The sequence below is a fragment of the Nuphar pumila genome, chromosome 4, assembly GCF_984573655.1.
Source record: "Nuphar pumila chromosome 4, dmNupPumi1.hap1.1, whole genome shotgun sequence".
Lineage (NCBI taxonomy): Eukaryota > Viridiplantae > Streptophyta > Magnoliopsida > Nymphaeales > Nymphaeaceae > Nuphar > Nuphar pumila.
In genome coordinates this window covers 24612912-24638242 of record NC_143252.1, presented here as the reverse complement: position 1 = coordinate 24638242, position 25331 = coordinate 24612912, and the positions used below count along the sequence as shown (strand labels likewise).

The 25331-nt window shown below is 38.7% G+C and overlaps 1 protein-coding gene across 2 annotated transcripts in view; it reads right to left on the bottom strand.

Annotated features, from left to right (window-relative positions):
• The window catches only part of LOC149839674 (pentatricopeptide repeat-containing protein At1g79490, mitochondrial-like), a 30129-nt gene extending 5358 nt beyond the window's left edge, over positions 1-24771 (bottom strand). For both annotated transcript variants that reach the window (XM_090004200.1, XM_090004199.1), the window contains exon 1: positions 22225-24771. In XM_090004200.1, the coding sequence (XP_089860326.1) occupies positions 22227-24692 (2466 nt within the window). In that variant the 5' untranslated portion in view covers positions 24693-24771 and the 3' untranslated portion in view covers positions 22225-22226. The remainder of the gene's footprint in view (positions 1-22224) is intronic.
• Positions 24772-25331: the final 560 nt, after the last annotated feature.

Below are 25331 nucleotides of genomic sequence, written 5' to 3'. Positions count from 1 at the left end.
CAACAAAGTCCCTACTTCGCAGCTACCTTCCAGCTGCAAGCTAGACGAGGGAGATGATGGTGCGGCTTGCCGGCACCAACGATGAAGACTAACGGGAGAAAGAGGAGCATACTCACGACTCCAAGGGGATATAGAATGGAGGAGGAGAAGAGGGAGTGAGCTGCGTTTGGTTGAGGGTGAGAGGGCTCTCATATGTGAGGGAAGGATGACCAAAAAAGAGAAAAAGAAATAGGAGGTGAATAGATGCTTTTAAAGCATCCTAAATGGATTGAGTTGGATCCAACCAAAACCCTACCCAAAACAAGCAAATTGGGCCCCAGTTAGGCTAAGTCCCAACCTAGCTAGCCCAACCAATCCTCAAGGAGCTTAGCCAAGTGGCTGAGTCCAACTGACTCAGGTCTGCTGGGATTGACCAAACTGGGAGGTAGCCCAGTCACCAAAAAGATGCATGTATCCTTGCATGCATATTAAATTCCCAATGGGTCCCTCAAGCTCATCTAAGACCTTGGTCGAACCCAAAAATAACCAACATGCCACTGGTCAAACATAAAATGGCAAAATATGACCCTCTTGCAATTGACTATGCCAGTCAACATAGAATTGGACAACTATGTCCATCAGGTCTAAAATACCCCTGAAACTCTCCCGAAATACCCAAAATGCCCCCAAAACTTGTTGTGCTCGCTCCAAACTCTATATAACTCTGTTTTTGATGAAACAAAGATTGATCTTTTTGAAATTTAGATACAAACGCAACAACATGCTCGAAAATCATGAATAATGCACCAAAATTTTCATTATCTAGATAATCCAAAAATCAATAAAAAGGTCAAAAAAATGTCGGATATTCCATGTACGATCTCCTTAATGTATAAATCAACTAGGCTCTCCAGGGGCTGACCGATCTGAATGGGTAGAAAGTGTGTTGATTTCGTGAGTCTAACTACTATCACCCATATAACATTGTGTTGCCTACGGGTTCTAGGTAAGCCCACCATAAAGTCCATCATTATATCCTCCCATTTCCACTGCGAAATCTCTATTTGTTGTAATATTCTGCTCGATTTCTGGTGCTCAATCTTGATCTGCTAACAGATCAAGCACCTCGATACATAATCTGCTACATCCGACTTCATACTATTCCACCAATACCTATGTTGTAGGTCTTTGAACATTTTCGTGCTACCAGGGTGAACGGTGTACTTGGCCTTGTGCGCCTCGTCTAACAACTTTGCCCTCAAATGGGTGTCGTTAAGCACCCAAAGTTGTTTGTCCATCCACACACTACCCTCTTCTTTCAGTCGAAAAGAGGAGTCTTGTTGTGCGAGTGCCCTAAACCGATCATGCTGAGGGTCTTCCTTCTGAGCTGCAAAAATCCTCGTAAGAATCTCAAGCTGGATGGTCATACTAGACAACCTGATAGCCCCCTACTCATATGCGAAGGGCTTCCACTCCCCAAAATCTTCCAGTAATCTCCATCCTTTTCTAACTATACTGGCCAACGTGCCATCCGCATTGCGGCTAAGAGAGTCTGCTACTACAATCGCCTTTACCGGGTGGTAGAAAATGGTGAACTCGTAGTCCTTGATAAACTCCAACTAGGGATGGCAGTGGATCGGGGGAAAGCGGGGCCCCGCCCCGCCTCGCCCCGTTTGGACCGGGGATGAAGGGTATGAAACGGGGATGGAGGCGGGGGTGGAGGATAAATTCCATCCCCGCCGCGGAGGCGGGGCGGGGGTGGACGTGCACTTTTCCCCGCCCCGCCCCGTCCCCGCCACGATCCCCGCCTAATCCCCGCCCCAACCCCGCCCCGACCACTTTTCTACGCAATATCCCCGCCCCGCCCCCGCCCCGTTTGGACCGGGGATGAAGGGTATGAAACGGGGATGGAGGTGGGGGTGGAGGATAAAATTTTGAGGCGGGGCGGGGGTGGAAACCTTGTCCCCCGCCCCGCCCCGCCCCGCCCCACTGCCATCCCTAACTCCAACCATCACCTTTGTCATATGTTCAACTCTTTTTGAAAGAACAGATACTTCAGACTCTTATGATTTATGAAGACCTCGAATTATTCTCTATACAAGTAGTGCAAACAAACACTACAACTGACAATTCTAGGTCATGGGTCGGATAGTTCCTCTCATGAACCTTCAGCTGACGGGATGCATAAGCTATGACTCTCTACCATTCTGCATTAATATACATCCCAAACCTGTACCTGAAGCATCCGTGTACACTACAAATCCACCTTGACCAAACAGCAAGGTCAACACAGGTGTAATAGTAAGCTTCTCCTTCAGGATCAGGAAACTCTCCTCGCACTTTTTCATCCACTCGAATTTGGTTTCCTTTCTCAGAATCTTGGTCATAGGTAGAGCGATCATCAAAAAATTCTATATAAAATGTCTACAGTATCTTGCCAGACCAAGAAAACTCTAGATATGTCCAATGTTCTTAGGTTGTTCCTAGTTAAGTACAACAACCACCCATTAAAATATTCGATATTCAATATTGTCTAATAAAGTTGATCCACATGTTATCATATCCAATTCAATCAATAGGATTTAATCACATTAATTAGAATTTATCCAAAAATAATCACAAATTTAAGGATGTCAGTTGGGTCAGATATTTTCTGACATCTACCCTGGATCCAAAAGTCTGATTAGTAGGATCTTGTATCCACAGTAGAATCCAATTAAGGGTTTGAATATGACAAAAGTCTAAATATGAATACACATAACTGTAAGATTTTAGGTTAGTCAAATCCAGGTATTAAGAATTATAACCACTCAATAAATATCCAAATCTAGAGTCTTTATATTTATTCTTAAAAAAATGCATTGAAAATTCTCAAATATTGCATTTTTCCATTCTTAAAAGAATTCATCCTTTTCTAATCCTGTTCAGCTTGATTTATTATTAGGGTTGCTACCGCAACTGCTATTGGGGTTGTCCTCCCCCGGCTGCCTGTTTCTTGTCAGCAACTTGAATTCTTCAGCTTCTAACACGTTAAAGCACTTTCTATGTGAGTGATTCGTGAATTGCTTAAGATATTCCCTCTTATTTCCAATGTGCCTCTGCTTTTGCGGAGCATCTTGTGCTACCCACATCGTGTTGCTCGAGAGAATTTGCTCATCCCTCTCTCGCACGTCTTGGAAATCCTTGGAGTTTGAGGCTCCGTCGACGAGGATCTCAGCAGTTGTTCGCTTCTGCATATCAGTCGTCTTATCATCTGCTCTTCTCTATTTGTTGACTGCCTTCTTAGGACACTGTAGGAGATGATGGCCCAACTCATGACAGTAGAAATAATCACCTATGTCACGAGGGCACAACTGTCCAACATGAGAATGGTGGCACCTCGATTACCCCCACAATTGTTGGGGCCCGGTCTCTTCCTACTGCCTCTGCTTTTTGGGAGGAGGTGCAAACTTCTCTTTACCAAATTTCGTCCTATTCGTACTCCCCCGCCCACTGAATTGTTGTTTAAGTTTATCTGACTGTGGCTTATGTCCCTCAACCCAATGGTCGTTCACCCAGATTGCCACCTGGTGTAGTTTGTTTTCCATGCCCTCTATTTCAACAATGAGTTGCTTCACACCCTTAGCTAGGTAGAGCATATTCCTAACCTCATTGTTATTAGTAGTCCACGCCATCTACTAGAACAAAAATGAACGTAAGTTGACCTAAGTTTTATCGTCAGGTCAAATTTGTGATGTCCCTAAAAATTTTCTAAGTTCTCAATCACACACCAATCAAACAATGTTACCACGACAAATTAAAATAAATCAATATAACTAAAAATATACTTAAAGAGCAATGTTGGGTTGCTGAACGGACCATGAAAAAAAATTATAATCCATACCATGGATCCAAATCAACTCCTAAGCTCTAGTAACAAATCTTTCCTCTCAAGACACATTTGATACCCGATTTAAGCTGCTCTGATACCAATGTAATGCCCTAAAATTTTAACCAGAAAATATGTAGATTTTTTTTATATAAATATGAGGCCTCATCTATGATATTGCCTTAACCGAATTAGGCTCTAAGGAGCAGCATTTAATAGCTCCCTAGAACCGAATTCAAGAAAAGACGTCCAAGTGATAAAACCCTTTATTTTGAAATCACATATAATTTAAAATCTACAGCAAAAACAATATTTTGAAAAAGGTTAAACATTCTGAGTGAGTTACAAGTATTTAAAAACAACTTTAACAAACCATAACTATTTTAATTCATTCATAATAAATTAGTTCATATCAAAATGTTCAAAAAATAAATATTAAATTTGAGTATATATCCACGGGATCTAAATAAAATAAATGGTTCGCATGACACTCCTGCAGCATCCCGCAATTGTTGCTCAGCTCATTCATTAGCATTTGTACATTATAAAAGTAGGTGTTAGACTCCAACCGAGTTTCAGTAGGACACACATTAACATTGCATGCATACACAATACTAAACATACATGAGCATGTACCAAGAACAACAATTAATTTCAGAAAACACATTATCATAACATGTCATCGTTAAGTATTATATCATCACAAACATGCTTTCAACAAAACAATAAAATAAACATAACTGCATAAATGTAAAGTTATCATAATAATTTAATTAATTATTTTTCTTGCTTAATCCTTTAAGTACCCTCAAACAACTTCATCATTAAGTCGAGACCATTTTGGCATTTATTATGCTATGTGTTTTATTATAACCCAAATGACTAACTGAATGGAAAACCCAAAAGGAGAACGGCTCACAACCGAGAGAAAATCCCCTAATAGGAGCAGCAATTGGATCGATCTAGAAAAGAAGACTCTACAGGTCAAGAAAACTACCACTTATTCCACACGATAGTCCTGACCCCCTAACTTGTGACTAGGGACAAAGTGAATCCTTCCACCCACAAAACAACAACAATGTCCCAGGAGCTTATATCTCCTACCATCTCCAAGGTAGACTTAGGTTGCTGGATTCCACACATTTTGGTACTCTTTCAAAGTAACAGAAACCGTCAAGTGTGGGATTATCTTTATAAGGCTATAGGTCAATGACATTGTCATAAATTGATGCACAGTCAACACTCCATGGGTTCTCACAACCCCTTGCTCACAATAGCGGCCCCATGTACTTGCATGTCACACACTCCTTACAACACAAAAATATCATTTGATCACATCCCCACAGTCATGCACACACAAGGCACATCAGCGGTTCCTTGAACCATACATCATAAATTAACTTGTGTATGCATGTCTCTACACGCCTTACAACACATTCACATGAACATATGCAACACATCAATTCGTGCTCTCAAGCATTGATCGGTTCATTGAACCGTGAGCTCACTCATGAGCCATCAATCATGAATCATGCAATTCACATATCATAGAATATAACAACAATAAATAATCATCATAATGCATGCTAAAAAATCATGTCATAAAATACGTTGCATATCATGCTTATTAAACATATAAACAAATCATGCATTCATTTAACTATAAAATTATCATTCAGCATAATCATTACATTGCATATCATAAACATCATTGCAAGCACACACTAGTATCTAACTATTAGTGTATTCATCTCGTTCAGTTCTGGAACCAGGATATGTCCAACTAGCCTTCTTTCGGAACCAGAACACATGTATCATAAGAGTTCCAACTCAGAACTACAAGGACTGAATTTTATCAATTGGTATTAATTCTATCACGATCATATTACATTGAGTAAAAAACTAAAAAATTTATAGTAGATGCATGGTTTTGTTAGCTAAACATAGCCACAAACCTTGCCTCAATCGAGTCAAGAGCAGAGAGAAATAAATAATTTATCGAAACTGGTTTTTTGTTCGTCGAATAGACCTATCCGGTTTAGTCCCTTCGAAGAAGCATAAATCCAGAAACTTTATATAAAGATAAAAAATTTGTAAAAATTATTGTAGCTAGATGAATATGTTTGGAACAACCTTCCACCGATATCAAGTCCAAACTCCATCCCAACTGTAAATTAACATTCACGGACAACAACCTGGTTAGGTTCCTGGACTGACTGTGCTCCAGAAAATTTCAGGTTTCGGAGCCAACTCCCGTGATTTTTAACTCATAGACCATAATGAATTTGTGCATCAAATTTTTATTGAAAGTTTATCAATATGTAATCTAATATACATAAATTTTTTAGCTATAACTATAGAATATATTAAGAGAAATAAAATTCAAAAGACAGTGCAGTCGTTTCCAATTTTTCTGTCAAGACAGAAATCCTGTTTTGACTTTCGAATGTTGTATTTTCTCATCCAGACCTCAGACGGAGCCAAAATTTCTTCTGGGACTTCCTCTATGCGTCTAGAACATCCTTCTAAAATTTGAATCTTTTTGCCAAACCGTTTGGGTGTACGATAAAGTTCTTGAAAAGTGTTTGTACCTAAAAACACGACAATATGCTTTTCATACCAAAAACCACATATATTTTATATTTTTTATAAAATAAACCACATAAACATGATTTGCATGGTCCGATTCATCATAACACGATCAATATCAGTCTAGACATGAATCAACGTAATTTCATATTACATACAATTAAATCCAATACATGAAATCAAGCTCGAAACACACAAAAACTATTTTTTTCCCAAAACAAGCACTCGTACACCGAAACATGTATCATAAAAATAGAATTTATTTTCAAATAACATATGAATCATGCACGTGTATATCATATCTAATATGAATAAACAAAATATAGGTTGATCATGAATTAATTTTACACAAACCACAAATAAAACCATATAAATCATATTTTTTTGAAAAAAACTTCCATAAACCCAAATCGGTATGACCTACATGAATTTATTTATAAAATTTAAATTCAGCTATATATAAATTGTTGAGAAGCAGTCATCATTGCATATAGGTAGTTTAGTAATTACTCAAGTGGTTAGGGGTATCATTGTAAATAAGACCTTTTAGTCTAATCTCTCTTTATTTAAGAGAGATTAGACCTAATTAGAAATCACAATTCCTCTCTCTCTCTCTCTCTCACACACACACACACACACTCTCTCCTTTTCCTTTTTTTCTTTTTTCTGTTTTCAGGCAGTCACCCCAGTCGACGTCAACATGGTATCGAAGTCATCCGCCCTGGGTGCCTAACATCGCTGCCGACGACGACGTTGTTCAGCCGCCGTGAGACGTCGTTATCGACGATGATGACGTTGTTCAGAAGTTGTTATGAGACGACGCTGCCTGAAGACGCCTCTGCAGTATCGTTGGGGTCTCCTTCGTGCACAGGTGACGCAAACGCCTCTGCAATATCGCTGTTGAGAAGCAGTCGTCGTTGCTTCTGCCATGACTGGACCGCTGTGTGGAAGACAGGTTTGGGTTTCTCAGCAGCCTCATGACCACTGTCGAGGTCTGAAAAAAGGGAGTCGATTGATGGTGATGCAACCAGTACTCAATACGGCTGAAGTTGTAGTAGATGGAGAAGGTATGTGTACGCAGCAACAGTTTGACTCTGACCGTGTCAATGGTGCGTAGCAGCAGGTATGGCTGTTGATGGTTGCGTAGATGTCGAAAATACCCGAAGATGCAGTCGTGGTATGCAGGTTGTCGAATAAATTTTTGGTTGTCGTGGTATGCATCTGGTCGCAACTTTTAAGGTGAATAGTTCAGATTTTATCAGGGTGTTTAAAATCTGGTAGAATCATTTTTTTTTTGGTTGGTAGTTGGTGTGCACGGTAGCTTCGGATCTGAACAGTGTATTACATCTTTTCATATATCAGATTTTATCAGTTAATTAAAATCTGGTAGTGTCAACTTCTCAGGCTGGTATTTAGTGCACACGTCAGACTTGAGTTTTTCAACAAGTTGGTAGCTGCGTTTTTTTTTTATAGCTGAAATACAGAGGTCAGACATGAAAACTGAGATTGTGTCCGATTATAAGCCTTTGCAAATCCTTTTTCATATGGATCATTTGTAAAGTTGGATGAGACTAACTATGCTAGATGGTCACGTACGTTCATGATGTCTGTTTCAGGGCATCGACGAAAACATATTTTGTTGGAAAATGAGCCTATGGACAAAACTGAAAAGTATGCTACATGGGAAGAGGACACTGATATTGTCATGTCTTGGATTATGAATAGTGTGCAACGTCACATAGCCGACGGACTTATTTATTACAACTCTGCAAAACAAATGTGGGATAATTTGCAAGATACTTATTTCTATAAACTAATGTTAGTCGTATCCTTCAAGTAGAACAGGAGATCTATAAATTACAGCAAGGAGAACAGACTCTAGCTCAGTATTATGGCTCTGTAAAGGCAGCTTTTTAGAGACTAAATGCTCATCGACCATTATGTTGTGACAAACAAAAACTACACCAGGAGCATACCATGGTCGCACTGTTCCTAACTGGCTTGTCAACTGAATTCTCAGTTGCCAAAGTCCACATGTTGACAGGCTCAGATGTTCCCACTCTTGCTGAGGCATATAATCGACTGAGCAGGCTAGCCATGTCCCTTCCTTCATCTCAATCAGAATCACCAACCTCTGCTTTGTCTGTTTTCTATGGTCGAGGCCGAGGTCTTCTTCCTAATTCATGAGGTTGTGGACGTGGTCGAGGCCAGAGAGGACAAGGCAAGCTCCAGTGTACCTACTGCGGAAGATTTGGGCATTTGGAAGATAGATGTTTTGACAAGAATGGACGTCCTCCCGCATCTTCAGCTAAAGTTGTTCCTACAGCACAAGTGGCCAAACCCGAGTCCCCCACTGTTCCTCCTAGTGATTCGATTACACTCACTCGTGCTGAGTACGATGATTTGTTGGCGCATATTTCGTCTAGTTCCCCCGTGGCTGATATTGCATGCTCTGCAGGTGATGAATTATCTTGCCAAGGTAGTAGGTGGATTATTGATTTCGAGGCATCTAGCCATCTGTGTGGAAATGAATGTGATTTTTCAAAGTTGAATAGTGTTGCTAATCATAAAAAGGTTGTTCTTGCCAATGGGAGTTCCTCTCCCATTGTTGGCCAAGGAAATATCTCTATCTTCCCTACTCTCCAGTTATCAAATGTTCTTCATGCTCCTTCATTCCCTCAAAAATTGTTATCTGTTAGTCGTGTTGCAAAGGAATTGAATTGTCGAGTAATATTTGATCATGTCTGTTGCACTCTTCAGGACTTGCTGATGGGGAAAACAATTGGTGGAGGCTATGAGGAAGGTGGAGTCTATTATCTACACCAACGAGTTGGCTCTGTTCATTCCGCAGTTGAGTCCTCTTCTAGTCTGTTGCTTTGGCATCATCGTCTTGGTCATCTTCCGTTGCTTAAATTGCGTAGAGTTACTCCTCACATCTCGTCGTCCACTACTCTGCTGTGTGAAGCATGTCAGCTTGGAAAGCACCATAGGAGTTCATTTCCGTCCAGTCAGAGTCCTTCAAGTCAAAATTTGTTTGATCTTCTTCATGTTGATGTTTGGGGTCAAAGTAGAATTACTAGTCGTTCTAAGTGTCGTCATTGTAGATGATTTTTCCAGATTATCTTGGATATTCTTGTTAAAAGATAAGGCTGAAGCCCCCATTATTCTTAAATCCTTGATTATTGAAATAAAAACTCAGTTTAATTCTTGTGTCAAAGTTGTTCGCACTGACAATGCTCTTGAATTCAAATCTTATGAATTATTACAATTTTACAAAAACCTTGGGATCCAACCTCAGACCTCTTGTCCTCATACCTCGCAGCAGAATGGAATAGTGGACCGAAGGCATAGATACATTCTAAATGTTGTCTGTTGCCTTATGATTCAATCTAATATGCCTGCGTCTTACTGGGGAGATACAGTTCTAACTGCGGGATACCTAATAAACCGTATGCCTTCATCCTCTGTGGGGGATCGTATTCCCATTCAAATTCTCAGACCTGAAGCTCATATGTTCTCTATCTCACCAAAGGTGTATGGTTGTGTGTGCTTTGTTCATAAACTTAGTCCCAATCGAGATAAATTGTCATCCCAATCTATAAAATGTGTTTTTGTTGGGTATCCTAAGCACCAAAAAGGATATCGTTGTTATAATCCCATATCCCAGAAAGAGTATGTCAGTGCGGATGTTTCCTTTTTTGAACCTATCCCATATTTTTCAAGTACTTCTCCCAGAATACATGCTAGTCAAGGCGATTCATTTCCTCTTCCTGTTCCTCTTTTTCCATTAGAGTCTGTTAGTCTTGAGCCTCTTGTTCCCAGTCTAACTCCATCTCGTTACAAAAATCCTCCTGTGGTGTATACACATCGAGCTCCACCCAACTCTATGCCTGATCCACCAGCTTCTCCAGAGGTGAGTGTTCCTGACCCTACTAACGATTCTCTTGTTGATGGTGATTTACCTATTGCTCTTCGAAAAGGAAAAAGGCAATGTACACTTCATCCTATTTCTCAGTTTGTTTCCGAGGCAAGACTTGGTGAAAATATGAAGAATTTCGTATTAGCATTATCTGCTACCTCAGTTCCTCTTAATCATCATCACGCTCTTCTGGACCCCCACATGGGCGACGACCATGCGGGATGAAATGGATGCACTTCTCTCTCGAAGAACATGGGACTTAGTTGATCCTCCACCTGAGGCTGAAATTGTTGGTTGTAAATGGGTCTATACTATTAAGTATAACTCAGATGGATCGATTGAACGGTTTAAAGCTCGTCTAGTTGCGAAAGGCTACACTCAAACTTATGGGGTGGACTTCTTTGAAACTTTCTCTCATGTTGCTCGTCTTGGAACTATTTGTCTGGTTCTGTCAGTCGCAGTGCATTATTGTTGGTCTCTATGTCAGCTTGACGTGAAAAATGTCTTTCTGTATGGAGACTTGGAGGAGACAGTTTACATGCAGCAACCTCTGGGGTTCAAAGTTCCGGGGGAGTGTCATAAGGTGTGCAAGTTAAATAAGGCTATCTATGGTCTCAAACAGAGTCCCCGTGCATGGTTCTCTAAGCTGGTTGAGGTCATGTCAACATTTGGGTTTGTTCGCTCTGCCTCAGATCACTCTCTTTTTATTAAAAAGACCTGCACAGGGATTGTGGTCATGATAGTATATGTTGATGACATTGTAGTCACGGGAAGTTGTGAAAAAGGCATTGCTGACACAAAGTCCCATCTTCAGAAACACTTTGTAACTAAGGATCTGGGACCACTCAAATATTTCTTAGGCATAGAGGTTGCAAGGGGTAAAGACGGGCTGGTTTTGTCACAACGGAAATATGTCTTGGACCTGTTGAAGGAGACGGGGATGTTAGGTGCCAAACCTGCAAGGATTCCTATGGATCCTAAGTCTCACCTGTTTGATGAAAAATCTGAGTAAGTGGACTGTAGCTGTTATCGCTCCTTGGTTGGCAAGCTATTATATGTGACTGTGACCAGACCTGATATATCTTTAGCCGTGAGCAAGATACGTCAATTTATGGACAAACCTACAAAGACTCACTGGGATGCTCCAACGATGATTCTCAAATATCTAAAGTTCTCCCCTGGTAAAGGACTATGGTTTAAACAAAACCCGTCTTTAGATGTTACTACCTATTAAGATGCGGATTATGCAGGGTCGGTTGTTGACAGAAAGTCCATAATTGGATTCTGTGTGTTTGTTGGAGGGAATCTGGTTACTTGGAGAAGTAAGAAACAAACTGTTGTTGCCAGGTCAAGCGTTGAGTCAGAATATCGAGTTATGGCTCAAACTGCTGTTGAGATGATGTGGGTTAAATCTGTGTTAACTGATCTTCAAGTGAAAGTCTCAGTACCTATGGAGATGATATGTGACAATAGAGCTGCTACTTATATTGCTAATAACCCAGTATTTCATGAACGGACAAAACATATTGAGGTGGATTGTCACTATGTACGTGACTTAGTTCAAACTGGGTACATTTGTACCAAGCACATATCTTCAGAGGACCAAATTGTTGATGTCTTCACAAAACCCTTAGCAAGTTCAATTTTTTCAAAATATCGTGACAAGCTGAGCATTATTGATATATATGCTCCAGCTTGAGGGGGAGTGTTGAGAAGCAATCATCGTTGCATATGGATAGTTTAGTAATTACTCAAGTGGTTAGGGGTATCAATGTAAATAAGACCTTTTAGTCTAATCTCTCTTTATTTAAGAGAGATTAGACCTAATTAGAAATCATGATTCTTCTCTTCCTCTCTCTCTCTCTTTCCTTTTCCTTTTTTTTTCTATTTTCAGGCAGTCACCCCAACCGACGTCAACATAAATCATGCAGCTAACATGAATATAGTCTGTATCATACAATACATGAATCATAATATGAAACATATCAACATGTAAAACCCTTAGCAAGTTCAATTTTTTCAAAATGTTGTGACAAGCTGAGCATTATTGATATATATGCTCCAGCTTGAGGGGGAGTGTTGAGAAGCAATCATCGTTGCATATGGATAGTTTAGTAATTACTCAAGTGGTTAGGGGTATCAATGTAAATAAGACCTTTTAGTCTAATCTCTCTTTATTTAAGAGAGATTAGACCTAATTAGAAATCATGATTCTTCTCTTCCTCTCTCTCTCTCTTTCCTTTTCCTTTTTTTTCTGTTTTCAGGCAGTCACCCCAACCGACGTCAACATAAATCATGCAGCTAACATGAATATAGTCTGTATCATACAATACATGAATCATAATATGAAACATATCAACAATAAACCCTTGAATCCCCATTTTCCCAAAACGAAACCATGAATCCTCAAAATCAATTTTCATTATTTGGGTTCTTATTTTTTTTTGTGGAATTTTATTTTAATTTAAAACCACAAATATCAAGTTCAATAGGGTTTATGCATGTTGATCACATCAAATACACATTCATCATGCTTAAGTAATATCGAACAAGATTTTTACGAACAACAAACATGATTTAGGTTTTTTCTAGAAAACATTTTTGGTAAAAACCTATTCAAAGGTTTGTATCCCTCCGAAATCATGGGATATCATCCCAAACACGTAGTTGGGGTTGATATCACCCAAAAACTATAGATATGAAATTTAATCTGGCATGCATATGCATCCTTGGTGCTATGCATACACACAAGTCAATGAAATCTTACCTAAAATCAGCAAAAATCAACAAAAACACCAAAATCGATAGGCGTAGAATAACTTAACCTCCATCACCTTCATGTTGCAGATCTAATGGCCACAACCTCCACCTAAACATGTGTTCTCCCTTGGGCGTGAATGAAGAGGGAGAAGAAGAACACAAATCTCTAAAAAACACTAAGGGAAAAAGATTTAAGAGCTAAGAGAGAGAGAGAGGAGAGAGAAGAGAGGGAATTAAGAGAGAGATGAGGGGACATGTGAGAGGGTTCTTATATAGGACCTCTCCCCCCTTATCTTAATTAGGATTGGTCTCTATCTCTATCCCCCAAAATCATGTGGATAGAGGGAGAAAGTCCTCTTTGATTCAAGTTTCCACTTTGTTTAATTTTCCATACTTTTTTTCAAATAGGACTCCAAAAGTCAATAGGACTCTCATTCTAATGAAATCCATTTATTATATGTACTTTTCTATATTTCCTTTCTTTATCTCATTAACCTTATTTTATTAATTAAATAAATATTAAAGAGAGGAGTGGGGACGTCCCATCCTTTTAGAGTCCTTTATTAATTTAAGTCCAAGTTCATATGGACTTCCACCACTAAGAGTCCACCTAGGATCCAATTTAATTAGAGATTCATATAACTTCTAATTAAATATCCAAATCTAATTCACCCCCTAATTGGATCCCAAATGTATTAATTAAATATCTACAGTAGATCCATTATAATATCCAAGATCCATATTTAAATTTATTTAATTCACAAATAAAGATCCAAACTGAATCTGAATCTCCAATCTCACATTGAGATTCTATCTCCACCTCATATTCAAGCCTAATTGAATATTACATAAATTCCCAAATTGATATTCACACAATAATAGACATAAAAAATCAATCTATATTTTTTTAATTTCAGGAAAATATCACAAATGTTACAAAGTGTCCACAAGCCTACGTTATAAACGTGCATGCACATGCACATGCACATACCATGATGTACATGTATCATCATACAACTTTCCCATGATGGATCCATGACATACATGTAACATACTATAATTTTTCCATGGCATGTATACATGCACATAGCATGACACACATCAACCCATGTGCATACGTCTACCATGTAGCATGCATATATCATGAAGTACATTTATCATGCTACAACTTTCCCATAGCGTGTACACATGCACATAGCATATCATACATGAACCTCGAGACCGGTCACATCTCTCTCTCTCTCTCTCTCTCTCTCTCTCTCTCTGTGTGTGTGTGTGTGTGCGCGTGTGCGTGTGCATGTGCGTGTGGCACACAAATGCATTACCACTTTCCCACAACCTTAACCTTGGCTAACTTCCACCACAGTCTAAACTAAACACACCACTCCCATTTAATAGACACCTAACCAGAACCCAGAAAATGCCAAAGAAGTCGTTACACGGGAAGTCAATTCCACCTTAGTATTATGTTAGGGTTAGATAGATAATGATGTTGCATAAAAATGATACACAACAAAGAGATCTTTGCATTAGGATCCATAATTCACAAAAGAAGTATACATAGTAATATCTATCATTTATAATTAACATACCAGATGGGGGAACCACTATTAATTCTTTGTTTACAAAAAGGAACTGCATGCACATCAAGTGGAAGTTGGCTAACCTCAACTTTAATAGCAAAAGATGAGAAACATATAAACAAAACAACATTACTCCCATAAATGTCAAAGACAACTGCTTGCATATGCTTAGCACGAACTTGTGGTCTAACCATAGTTTACTTTTGGGGAGCAGGGTAATCAATGTTTTGGAGAAGAGAGTGTAGTGTTTTCTTGCAGTCCTACTAAAAAAATAATAATTGGGTCTGATACGGAGAGAGGGTGACCACAACTGTGAGAACATGTATCTCCACCAAGAAGCAAGAAAGTGACCAAAGTTATTTCCTTCCTTTTCATAAAGCAAAAATCTTCGTTGTTCATGGGGCATTTGAATGCCTTAGTTCTTAAAACCAAAGGTCACATGGCCCCCATGTCAGCTCAGAGGTTTAGCAAACAAGGAGTCTGGCTAGAGATTCGTATATCTGAGACCCTACAATATTATCAGATTATCAGTTTGCCTCTGATCTCCATCCAAGGTATACAGCTTTAAGTTCAATTTCTCAATTTTATTTCATAAATATTAAGACAGAGATTGGATTGTGAGATGTTTGCTCTATCATTTGTCCTTCTTTGCCCACTAGTGAATATACATTGAACGTGCACACATGCACAAACAGAAGTAATATTGAACTACGCATCACAGATCACTTTTCTTTTTATTTCTTTTTTCTTTGTTAGTGCCTCCTAGTTGGTAAATTTAAAACATGGTTATTTGGACTCGTGCATTTGGATACTAAAAAAGGATGAGAAATGAAGGGTAAAATGATATTATAATACAAAACTATTGGACTAAATTTGAGGTTACCTTGTTAGTAATTACAGACCATAACTCATAACTAAATGTTCCCTTAGTGGGCATATAATGTCAAAAGAGAAATAGACACTTTGATTATGAGTACATTAATGAATAAGGTACCCTAAACTGATTGGATCACATAATGCATTAACTATCCTCATCTTGGACAGCTAATTATGACCCGTGAAATTAGATGAGTGAGAAGGAATGAAGATGCATTATTTGTTGCTTTGAGTTATGTGATTATCTGCACTTGTTGGTGACCAACCAACCAATAATTGATCCTACAACCAGAACTTATACTTCAGTTGGCTAAAATAGGATTGTTTTCCCTCTTCTTTTCACTTGCCTACAGTTTTTCAGTCATGTGAGCTTCTAAACTTTTGGCATGACCCATCACCATTCTGCACCACACTATCCCAGATTTCTACGGGTATGCTAAGACGTTGGGTGGTCAGATTCTCAACCAAGTCAGGTTTCTGATATTTATGGATGCCATCACCCTCGTTGGTTTTATGGTTGCTTCATCTACTGAAGGCATCTTGGTCATGTAATGTTGAGCACCATTCAGCTTCCAGTTGGAATTGGTAGCACATTGCCTGTGACTCTTCTATTATAAATCAGCCTTACCATTGCTTGCACCAAAATATTTTCACCAATGCTGCCGCCCTCCAACCTGCTTGTGAACCTTACCTCATTGATGTTCAACTATAGAGGTGGGAGCGTTGGCTGCACCAATCCTGGGAATTCTATTCCAGCCTTTGGCAGCTTAATTTAAGTGAGAAAGAGTTTTATTTACACTTGCCTCATTGGGTACTCGACAATATTGAGACTAAACTAAAAATGTGCCCTAGTAGATTACAATGTTCTCCACCGTACTGTATTGGATGTAGGTGTTCTCCATTTCGTGACACCCAACTTTGGAACACACAGTATTGGATGCAGATGTTCTCCATTTCACAAATTGATGAGGCCCATGTTGGAACTTGCAACACTCAAATCTTACCATAATGGCAGCATTATCATTCGGATTTTGCCTATAAGCCCTTGGGTTTCTTCATAAGATAGGATTTTCGAAACCATTTAGGACAATCTTGAAATCATCCAGGGCAAAAGATCCCCAAACTATTAATTGAAAACACACAATAACCAACAAAAATACCTCAAAGAAGAGTAACTGAAGTAATCACCTTGACAAATTGAGCTTTCTTTGATCTCGAACTCAATAGCTGAGCTCTTTGGCCACCATCATCACAAAGAATGTGGAAATGCATGGCAGAGGGACAACATTTCGAATATAATTGTGATGTTAGAATCTGATTCGACTACAGAAACCATATAATTGTGAATCCTTTCAATCATGTGACAGTTACAAGCTTAAAGGATGCTATTATAAATGTGCATTACCAATTAAAGAGGGAATTGAATGATGTCAAGGTGCAACGGAAGATGGAATATGCAAAATATGAGAAAGATCGATAACAGTGGCTCATTGAGAAAGCTCATTTTCAAGAGATTTTAATGTGAAACGATGACATTCATTTTCTACTTCAGGACTTAAATCTTCATACCAAAGAACTTAATGTTAATGTTAATGTTAATGTAAACCACATTATGTTAAAATGATATGGTTTGGCTTTTTCTTGCATGTCTTGGACTATGGTATTTCATTTGCCAAAGTCAAACTTTTCTTTTTCTTATTTCAGAATTGATTAGAGTTGTTTTATGCAGAATTAAGACTAATTGACTCTCCCTCTGGTTCTGTCTTCTAATAGAATAATCTGGCAGTACAATATGACATGTTATGGATGTCATAGGTACAATTATTGTATAGAAGATTTTATTTTATTAGATCCAAAAAATTGTTACGAACCTTGGCTCCCTACAACATCAACATCCTGCTACTTGCAATTTGGGCTGCTAAAACCCCCTGTTGCTAATTAAATTACCAGTAAAAAGAGCTGCACCAATGTTGTCGAATTTTATCAGCACTTACCTCACACCATTAAATTACCAATTAGCGCCAGTCAATATAGGTAGAATAACATGCTTTATCCATGCAAGTGAGCTGGGTTTACTAGAAATCAACACTTGCAAAGGCCTTTGTTATATTCTGGGAAGTGGACTTCAATCTAGTGTTATAAGACACGAGAAACGCATTTCTTGGGACTGATTTTCTTTAGTTAGGTCCATTAGATCCATTAGAAACACATAGCTTTATATGTTTTTTTGTTTATTCAAAAGCTGCAAATGTGTTTTCAGTTACAAAATGTACTTTTAGAAAGATAAAAAAACAGTCACTTATTATGTTGGATGCATAAACCCATTTTTGTGTTATTACTCAAAGTCAAATATTATCAAAGTTATGTAATCAGGTATTTTCAGTATTTTAGTAAATGTGCCAAGTATAGAGATTTGAAGAGTAGCTTTAGAATTTGTAAATATATGGGTAACATTAGATGTCCATGCAGTAGGTACATGAACAGTTAAAGAGTGAGTCAATGTAACGGTTATGTGAGTTATCATGTAGTGGGTACAAAGTTTAGTAATGACTCAATGTAGCGGTTATGTGAGTTATCATGTAGTGGGTACAAAGTTTAGTAGTGACTCAATGTAGTAATTATGTATATATATTCATGTGAATATATATATATATATATATATATATATATATATATATGTGTGTGTTTTTTCTTTGTATGTGTATTTTTTTTATATATATATATATATATATACATTGTATATGTATTTTTATATTGTATTTTAGGTTACTCTCTCTATATATATTTTTATTTGTTTTGTAGTTTGAGGTATTTCTGTACTTGTATATCTAGCCGTTAGGCTAGCTAACGGCTAGTATTTCTAGCTGTTAGCTAAGTCTAATGGCTAAACCAACTAGCTGTTATACCTAACGGCTAGTTGAGCCCTCCTTTGGCTTTCTTCCGCTTGTATATATAGGAGACCTCCCCCATTCGATTTGTTTTTTGTTAAGCATTTTATGTGTTAAGAAAATTATATTTTTTATATTGTATTCAGCCCTTAGCGGCTTGTGCTCGTGAACTCTATTGAACTCTTGTGTTTACCCATAGTGAATCGTGTGCTTAGCCCATTAGTGGCCTTGTGATTGTGCTTAGCCAATAAGCTCTTGATCCTAGTGATGGACCATCCTGGTGCTCACATCTCTTCTTGGAGAACATGCCAAAGCCTCAAGTGACCATCCTTTTTCATCAATTCTCTCTTGATCATCATGGAGAAAGAGTTGGTGTTCGTTATGCTCATCAAGTTGAATGACCCCAACTATCCCACTTGGGCTTTGGAGAACCATATCTTGTCCAAAGGCCTCACCAAATACATTGAGGGTGATTGTCCGAAACCACAACTCTCATTAACAAAAATTATGGATGAAAACATAAAGTTCCTCGATAAAGATGAAAAGGTTGCAACCACCCTTATATGCAATACAAAAGTCCCTTGTTGACTTTCTTATACATTTTCAACATAGTGGTGTATCTAAATGGAAGATTTAAATAATATGCTGCAACATGAAGAGGTTGATGAAGTTGCCCAGTCCAGATCAATGATGTTCCATATAGGTATGTACCATTTTTTTCTTCCCTTCCAAATTATTTCTAATGGCCTCTTTTGCCTTATTCATGGCCTCATAGAGATAACCCATAGCTGGTCTGTCTTCTTTGTCAACCAATCGATGTACCTTCACTGAAGGCATAGTTATTTTCAACAACTTGATGCATGAATCCCAAAAATCACTTTTGAATACAATATCTACAATTTCTCTAAACTTTCTTTTTTGTGCATGGGGATAGCATTCCACTCGTCTAATGAAAACATTTTCTTTTAGTGTAACTCTATTATTTACTAGACTTTGCGCTGTCAAAAAATTCGTAGCAAATCTAGTAACTGCACTACGAATCAACTCAACACCACCAGTGTACTTTCTCATTAGGCTCAAAACCCATGCATGATTGTAAATAAATTTAATAATTTCTTAGCATCATTCAACAATCTGATGTACCTCATCCATGCTGCCAATGTCCTCAAGCATGAGGTCTATATAATGAGCAACACATTGCATCCAAAAGAATGACCCAAAATTTTCTGTCAATTCTTTCTTTACTGCCTTATAATTTGTTGCATTATCGGTAATGAACTATACAATATTTCGAGGTTCAACTTCTTGCACAACTTGATAAAAGACTCTCAGCAATACATCTGCTATATCTTGGACGTATTAGACAAATCAATTAATTTCAAAAACATGGTTCTTTTGGGGCAATAGACAAAGAACTTTATCAAGGTCTTTGACTTTATGTCTGTCCACCCATCTGCCATGATGTCATACTTAGTTTCTCTACATGACTGTCTCATCTCATCACAATATGCCTTCACTTCTTTCACATTAGCATCTAAAACTTTTAGCTCAAAGCATGATATGAAGGCATTTATATCCAAGTCCGGTATTGGTTATGACATCTGTCATGGCCTAAAAATGAAAGAAATTTGTCGCATTAAAAGGAATGTCGGCATCATAGAACCATCTCCTAACCGTGACATCTGTCTGCTCAACTAAATGCTGAGGAGTCATAGCAGTACAAATGTCGAGCTACGCCTAAAGCTCCTAATAAAGGCTCTAGCTCTACCTTCTGGTCTTCCTCTTGAAGAACACCCTCCTCCGCATCTTCTTTCTCTTCCTCTTCTTTTTGTGTCCACGGCGGTAGCCGCAACACTACTACTAGCACAAGCCACACCTTTTTTCTTTGCTGCAGAACTTCATACTTTTGATCCTATGCTATTGGTTGTAGTGTCTTTGTAATGCGCATTGTCTCAAGGCTCCACATACCCCATTTATGCCTCATTCATCTCTCTTCCGTGTCTTTTTCCTCAAAGATCATCAAGTAATTGTTGACATTGCCATTTAAAGACATCTGACAATTTACTTGACGTGCATGCTTGCACATTATGATGTATCCCAGCTAAATGATGCTTCAACCGAGAGATACCACCTGAAAAAGAATTTTGACAATACTTGCACTTGATTCTTAATCGGTTTTCACTCACTACTTGAGTGCCCCATTGCTATGCCGGATCCTTTGATGCCATCCGCCCCCAAAAACAATCAATAAGAAGCAAAAAATATAAATTTTTTACCTTAACCCATTTCCTTAAGTGGAAAAATGGTAAAAATGCACTCTTAAGAAAATCACAAAAGTCATCTCCCTTGTGCACGAATCGGGCCCCAAATCGATCTCACGAAACCTAGGGTATGTGGGTTTCCTTCTAATAGCCTCTAGAGATATGGAGAACTCGGCCCTCAAGAGGCCTTTTAAACCCAAAACAAAAAATCAATTTTTGAGTCATTTTTAAGTGCGCTAGACCCGTATTGTACGATACAACCTGTATCGTATGATATGACACGATACAAGGGTGTATTGTAGGATACACCCGATATGGTACGATACACACTTGTATCACAATACGATCGTGTATCGTATCGTAAACCCCAAAAGTAACGATACAAACCTTGATATACACAATATATGTGCATGTATCTATATGTATACATACTTGAGTATGTATACATATTTGTATGCGTATATACATATGTGTGTATATATATATTATATATGTAAATATGTTGTAACTATTTATAACTATTTTTCTCCTTTTTTTTTCTTTCTTTTTCTTTTTAGTTAGGTTCTTTTTGGACTAGTCAACATAGAGTTGTTGGAACAGTCCAACAACTCTATTTGAGACTATAAATAAGGGTGAACCCCTCTTGTTCCTTTGATGCTCTTCTAAGCATTCTAACTTCTTTATGAGTTTCATTATGAATAAAACATTGTTATTTTTATGATTGTTGTTCTTGCTCTTGTGACTTAGTGCTTTGTATTGCCCCCGTGGTTGTTTCTATTGCCTATATTGGCTCTTTTGTATTTTTCTTGCATTCATGACATGGGTCCCATAGTAGCTATTTGTATTGCTTATGTTGGCTTTTTGTATTTCCCTTGCTTTCATGACAAGTATCACAACTAAGAACCCAAAAATAGAGAGCTAAGAACCCAAGAAGAGAAGAACCAGGTTGCAATGTTAAGTGGGCTAGACACGATAAGACGCCTATAGAAGCATGTTCAATTATGTCATGCAATGCCTTCACAAGCCTTGCGTTTGACACAAGGCCAAAACAAGCCCCTTGTTCACAAATATTTAAGTTTTTCTATTTTGCAAAATCATGCTAGAATATACATCCAGATAAAAATAACATAGAGAGTCTTGCCATTTTACCTAAATTTTATGTTCCAGAAGTGCTTGAACAAGTTCAACAATATAAAGAACTGCAAGCGGAAAATATAGTGTCCAAAGCAAGAAGCATTGTGTATCATATATATAATGCAAATATTGTCACACCAAATTAGAAACTAAGCCTGAATTATGCATCTTTTTCACCATGTTAAGAAATCTGTATAGATGCATCCAGAGAAAATATATATAAAGCATGACATGAAAAACTTTTGCCCAGGAGAAACAAAAACCAGTGTAATGGCAAAAAATTGGAGAAACAAAAACCAGTGTAAAGGCAAAAATTCTGTAGTACCAAAATTGTACACAGGTTGAGTTCACTTTACCATAAACTTACATTCATCTCGTCAAAGCCAGTGGCCTAGGAGGTGAACTAGATCTGATTTCAGGTGCCGAACTCGGAAACAATGTGTTGAGTTTATGCATGAGAATGTCCGCCCTTGATGGAATCTCGTTTAGAAGAAACTGCTGCACAATTGGTTTCTTGAACCACTCCATCACAGAATCTCCTGGGGCCCTGAGAACAACCTTGCTGACCTCAAAAGGCGATTCTACCGTACTGAAAATCTGCGCTATCACAATCTTTAAAGTTGGCCCAGTAACAAGTTTTATCCTTCTTGGAACAACTCCATAGTACAACATCCTCTTCCTAAACCTATGCAGAGTATGCACAACAGCAATTAGTGCAGCACCAACGGACAAGTTCCTAACGTCAAGTGACCAAGCAATATGCTGATCAAACACTATTGCCTTAGGGAAAAGCTTATTCTCATAAGCAACTTTCCAAACACACCGAGCACGATTTATTTGACCCATAAGCACCAAATAGTTAAGGAGCACATTAACAAAGTATCTAGCTGCTCCTTCGTCCACCCCATAATCAATTCCTTGGAAAAACTCCCTTACAAATGATAGTACCGGTTTCTTCCTCTGCTCTGGTCCAGTAAAAAGACCACACATGAATGAATGTGCCTTATGTTTGGTACTGCTCAAGATTGACATAAGATGCCTCTCGTGCTGCTCATCTTGGCACCGTACTAGGTAGGCTAGGATTGACGTGTAGAGAATAAGATCAGCTTTTGCACCAGAGGATACATAAGTTTCAAGAAGTGGTTTGGCTGATTCATACAGTCCATTCTTCATACATGATTCAAACAACTGTCGAATTATGAAGTTATTTGTTTTGATTCCAGATGCAGCCATAAAGCGGAGCCATCGCAATGCAAGGTCCACAGAACCATCCTTAATGTAAATCATCAGAACGTCACTAGCATTCACATCAACAGAGAATCCTACAGACTTCATCTCCAACAAAATCTTTGCTGCTACATCAACCAGTTTCTTGTTTGCCAACACAATTAAGAGTGATGTATACGTGCTCAGATTTGGTCTCAATCCAGCGCTTATCATCGAGTTGTAGAGCTTCATGGCCTGATCAACTTGCCCGCGTGCAGCATGCATTTCTACAAGACATGAATATGTGATTGGGGTCGGAAGAAACCCAGCCTTCTCCATATCAGAAAAGATTGACATGGCAGTCTCCAGTTTCCCTGATTTTGCATGTGACTCAACCATCATGGTATGTAATCCATAGTTGGGCCTAAATCCTGAACGCTTCATCTCATCCCAAAGCCTCATTGCCATCTCAAGTTTGCCAGCCTTTGCAAATGATTCAACCAATGAAACAAACATTGATGCAGATGGCTTAATGCCAGCAGCCTGCATCTCCATATACATTTTCATTGTGCCATCAAGCCTCCCAGCTTTCCCCAGTGAATCAACAAGTGAAGTAAAGATCACAACACTCGGGCGCAAGAATTTGGCTTTCATCTCTTCAAAAATCTTGCAAGCAGCATCGAGCCGCCCGGATTTGGCAAGATTTGGTATCAAGAGTTCATATGTCGGTCCGACAAGTGAACAGCCCGCTCCCTCCATGATCTCATAAATCTCAAAAGCTTTATAAGGAAGACCCTTATTCAAAAACAGCGATATGAGTGAATTATACGTCTGTGCATCCGTTTCACACCCAGCCTCCTGCATTTTCTTGAAGCAACAGAATGATAATTCCAAATTTCCTGCTCTTGCAAGATGCTGAATTGCCCTGCTATGTGCAGTAAATGATTTGCTACCGCACTCCTCAATCATCCCATCGAACAACGTCCGAATTCCTTCGAAATCCCCATTCTGATTCAATCTATCAAACAATATCACATAGCATTCGTCATTGGAGACGTACCCAGATTGTCTCTTGGCCCATCCAAACAGGCTCAACGATTCATCAACCTCCGTAATTCCTCTCAACGCCTGATTCACGTGCACCATCTTCGGCACAACTTGAATTCTGTCCAATTGGGCTTCCATTTCCGGCCCCCATTTCCATCTCTTCACAATCTCGATGATTTTCGCAACGATGGCAGCGTCGGAAAACGCTTTTCTAACACCACCCACAAGGACGTGATCATCGATTCCAGGTTCGACCGATCGGATTCCCCTATCGGAGCCGATGACTTCGCCGGACTCATCCAAATAGACAACCTCATCAGTCCATTTGGGGTTTCCGGGAGGGTCTTGAGAGGTAGAGAGACCTCTAAACTTACCACTAAACCAACCAGAAAGAGCAAAACCCAAGGTGGGGAACTCTTCACCCCCATGAACAAAACTAGCATTCCTTGTTCTAACATAAAACTTCAGAATGGAATCATTGTAACTAGAGAGTCTCGTTATATGAGCAACAGAAGAGTGGACCCTTCTTGCTGCATTTCTAGTCAAATAATGAGCTCGAAACAAGGAAAGAAGACGCACCATCGTTATCTAATCGAGAAGACGACCGAAACTTATGGTTGGTTCCTGTTTGTGTGACGAATGAATCATCAGAATGACAGGAAAGTTGTTGATGAAAACGGGCGTACCGCACTTCGCCTGGAACTGGAAGTCGCTTTACAGTAGAAGAAAGAAGCGCGCTTTCGAGGGCCTGCTCTCTATTTTGGAAACATCGTGATTTTATTCCGATATTTACATAACAAAAACCACTTTTTAAGTATTTGTATTTTTCTTTCATAGTGTTTATATTTGCAGATTTTTTTTTTTAGATATTCTTGCAAACATAAAGGGCATGTTTGCTTCTTTCAAAGGTGAGAAAGTAGAAGCTTCAGAAAATCCGAGTGTGGTGATCTTTTTCTTTCTAGAGAAAATCCTGACATCGATACCTGTGACATTCCTTATGACCATAGTTATCAACTTCTAAAAACCTTGTAAGCTTGCTTGTTTGGAAAGTCACTTCAAAATCACCCCCAAAAAAGTACTTTTTCACGCTTTCAAAGTTTATAAGAAGTTTGTTTCCCATTATGACATCAAACCATAGTTACCAAGAAACAAAATGGATACGAGAAGCTTAAGCAGAGAGCTGAGTGGTAAAAAGTAGCATGTAGAGGGAGAGCGAGAAGC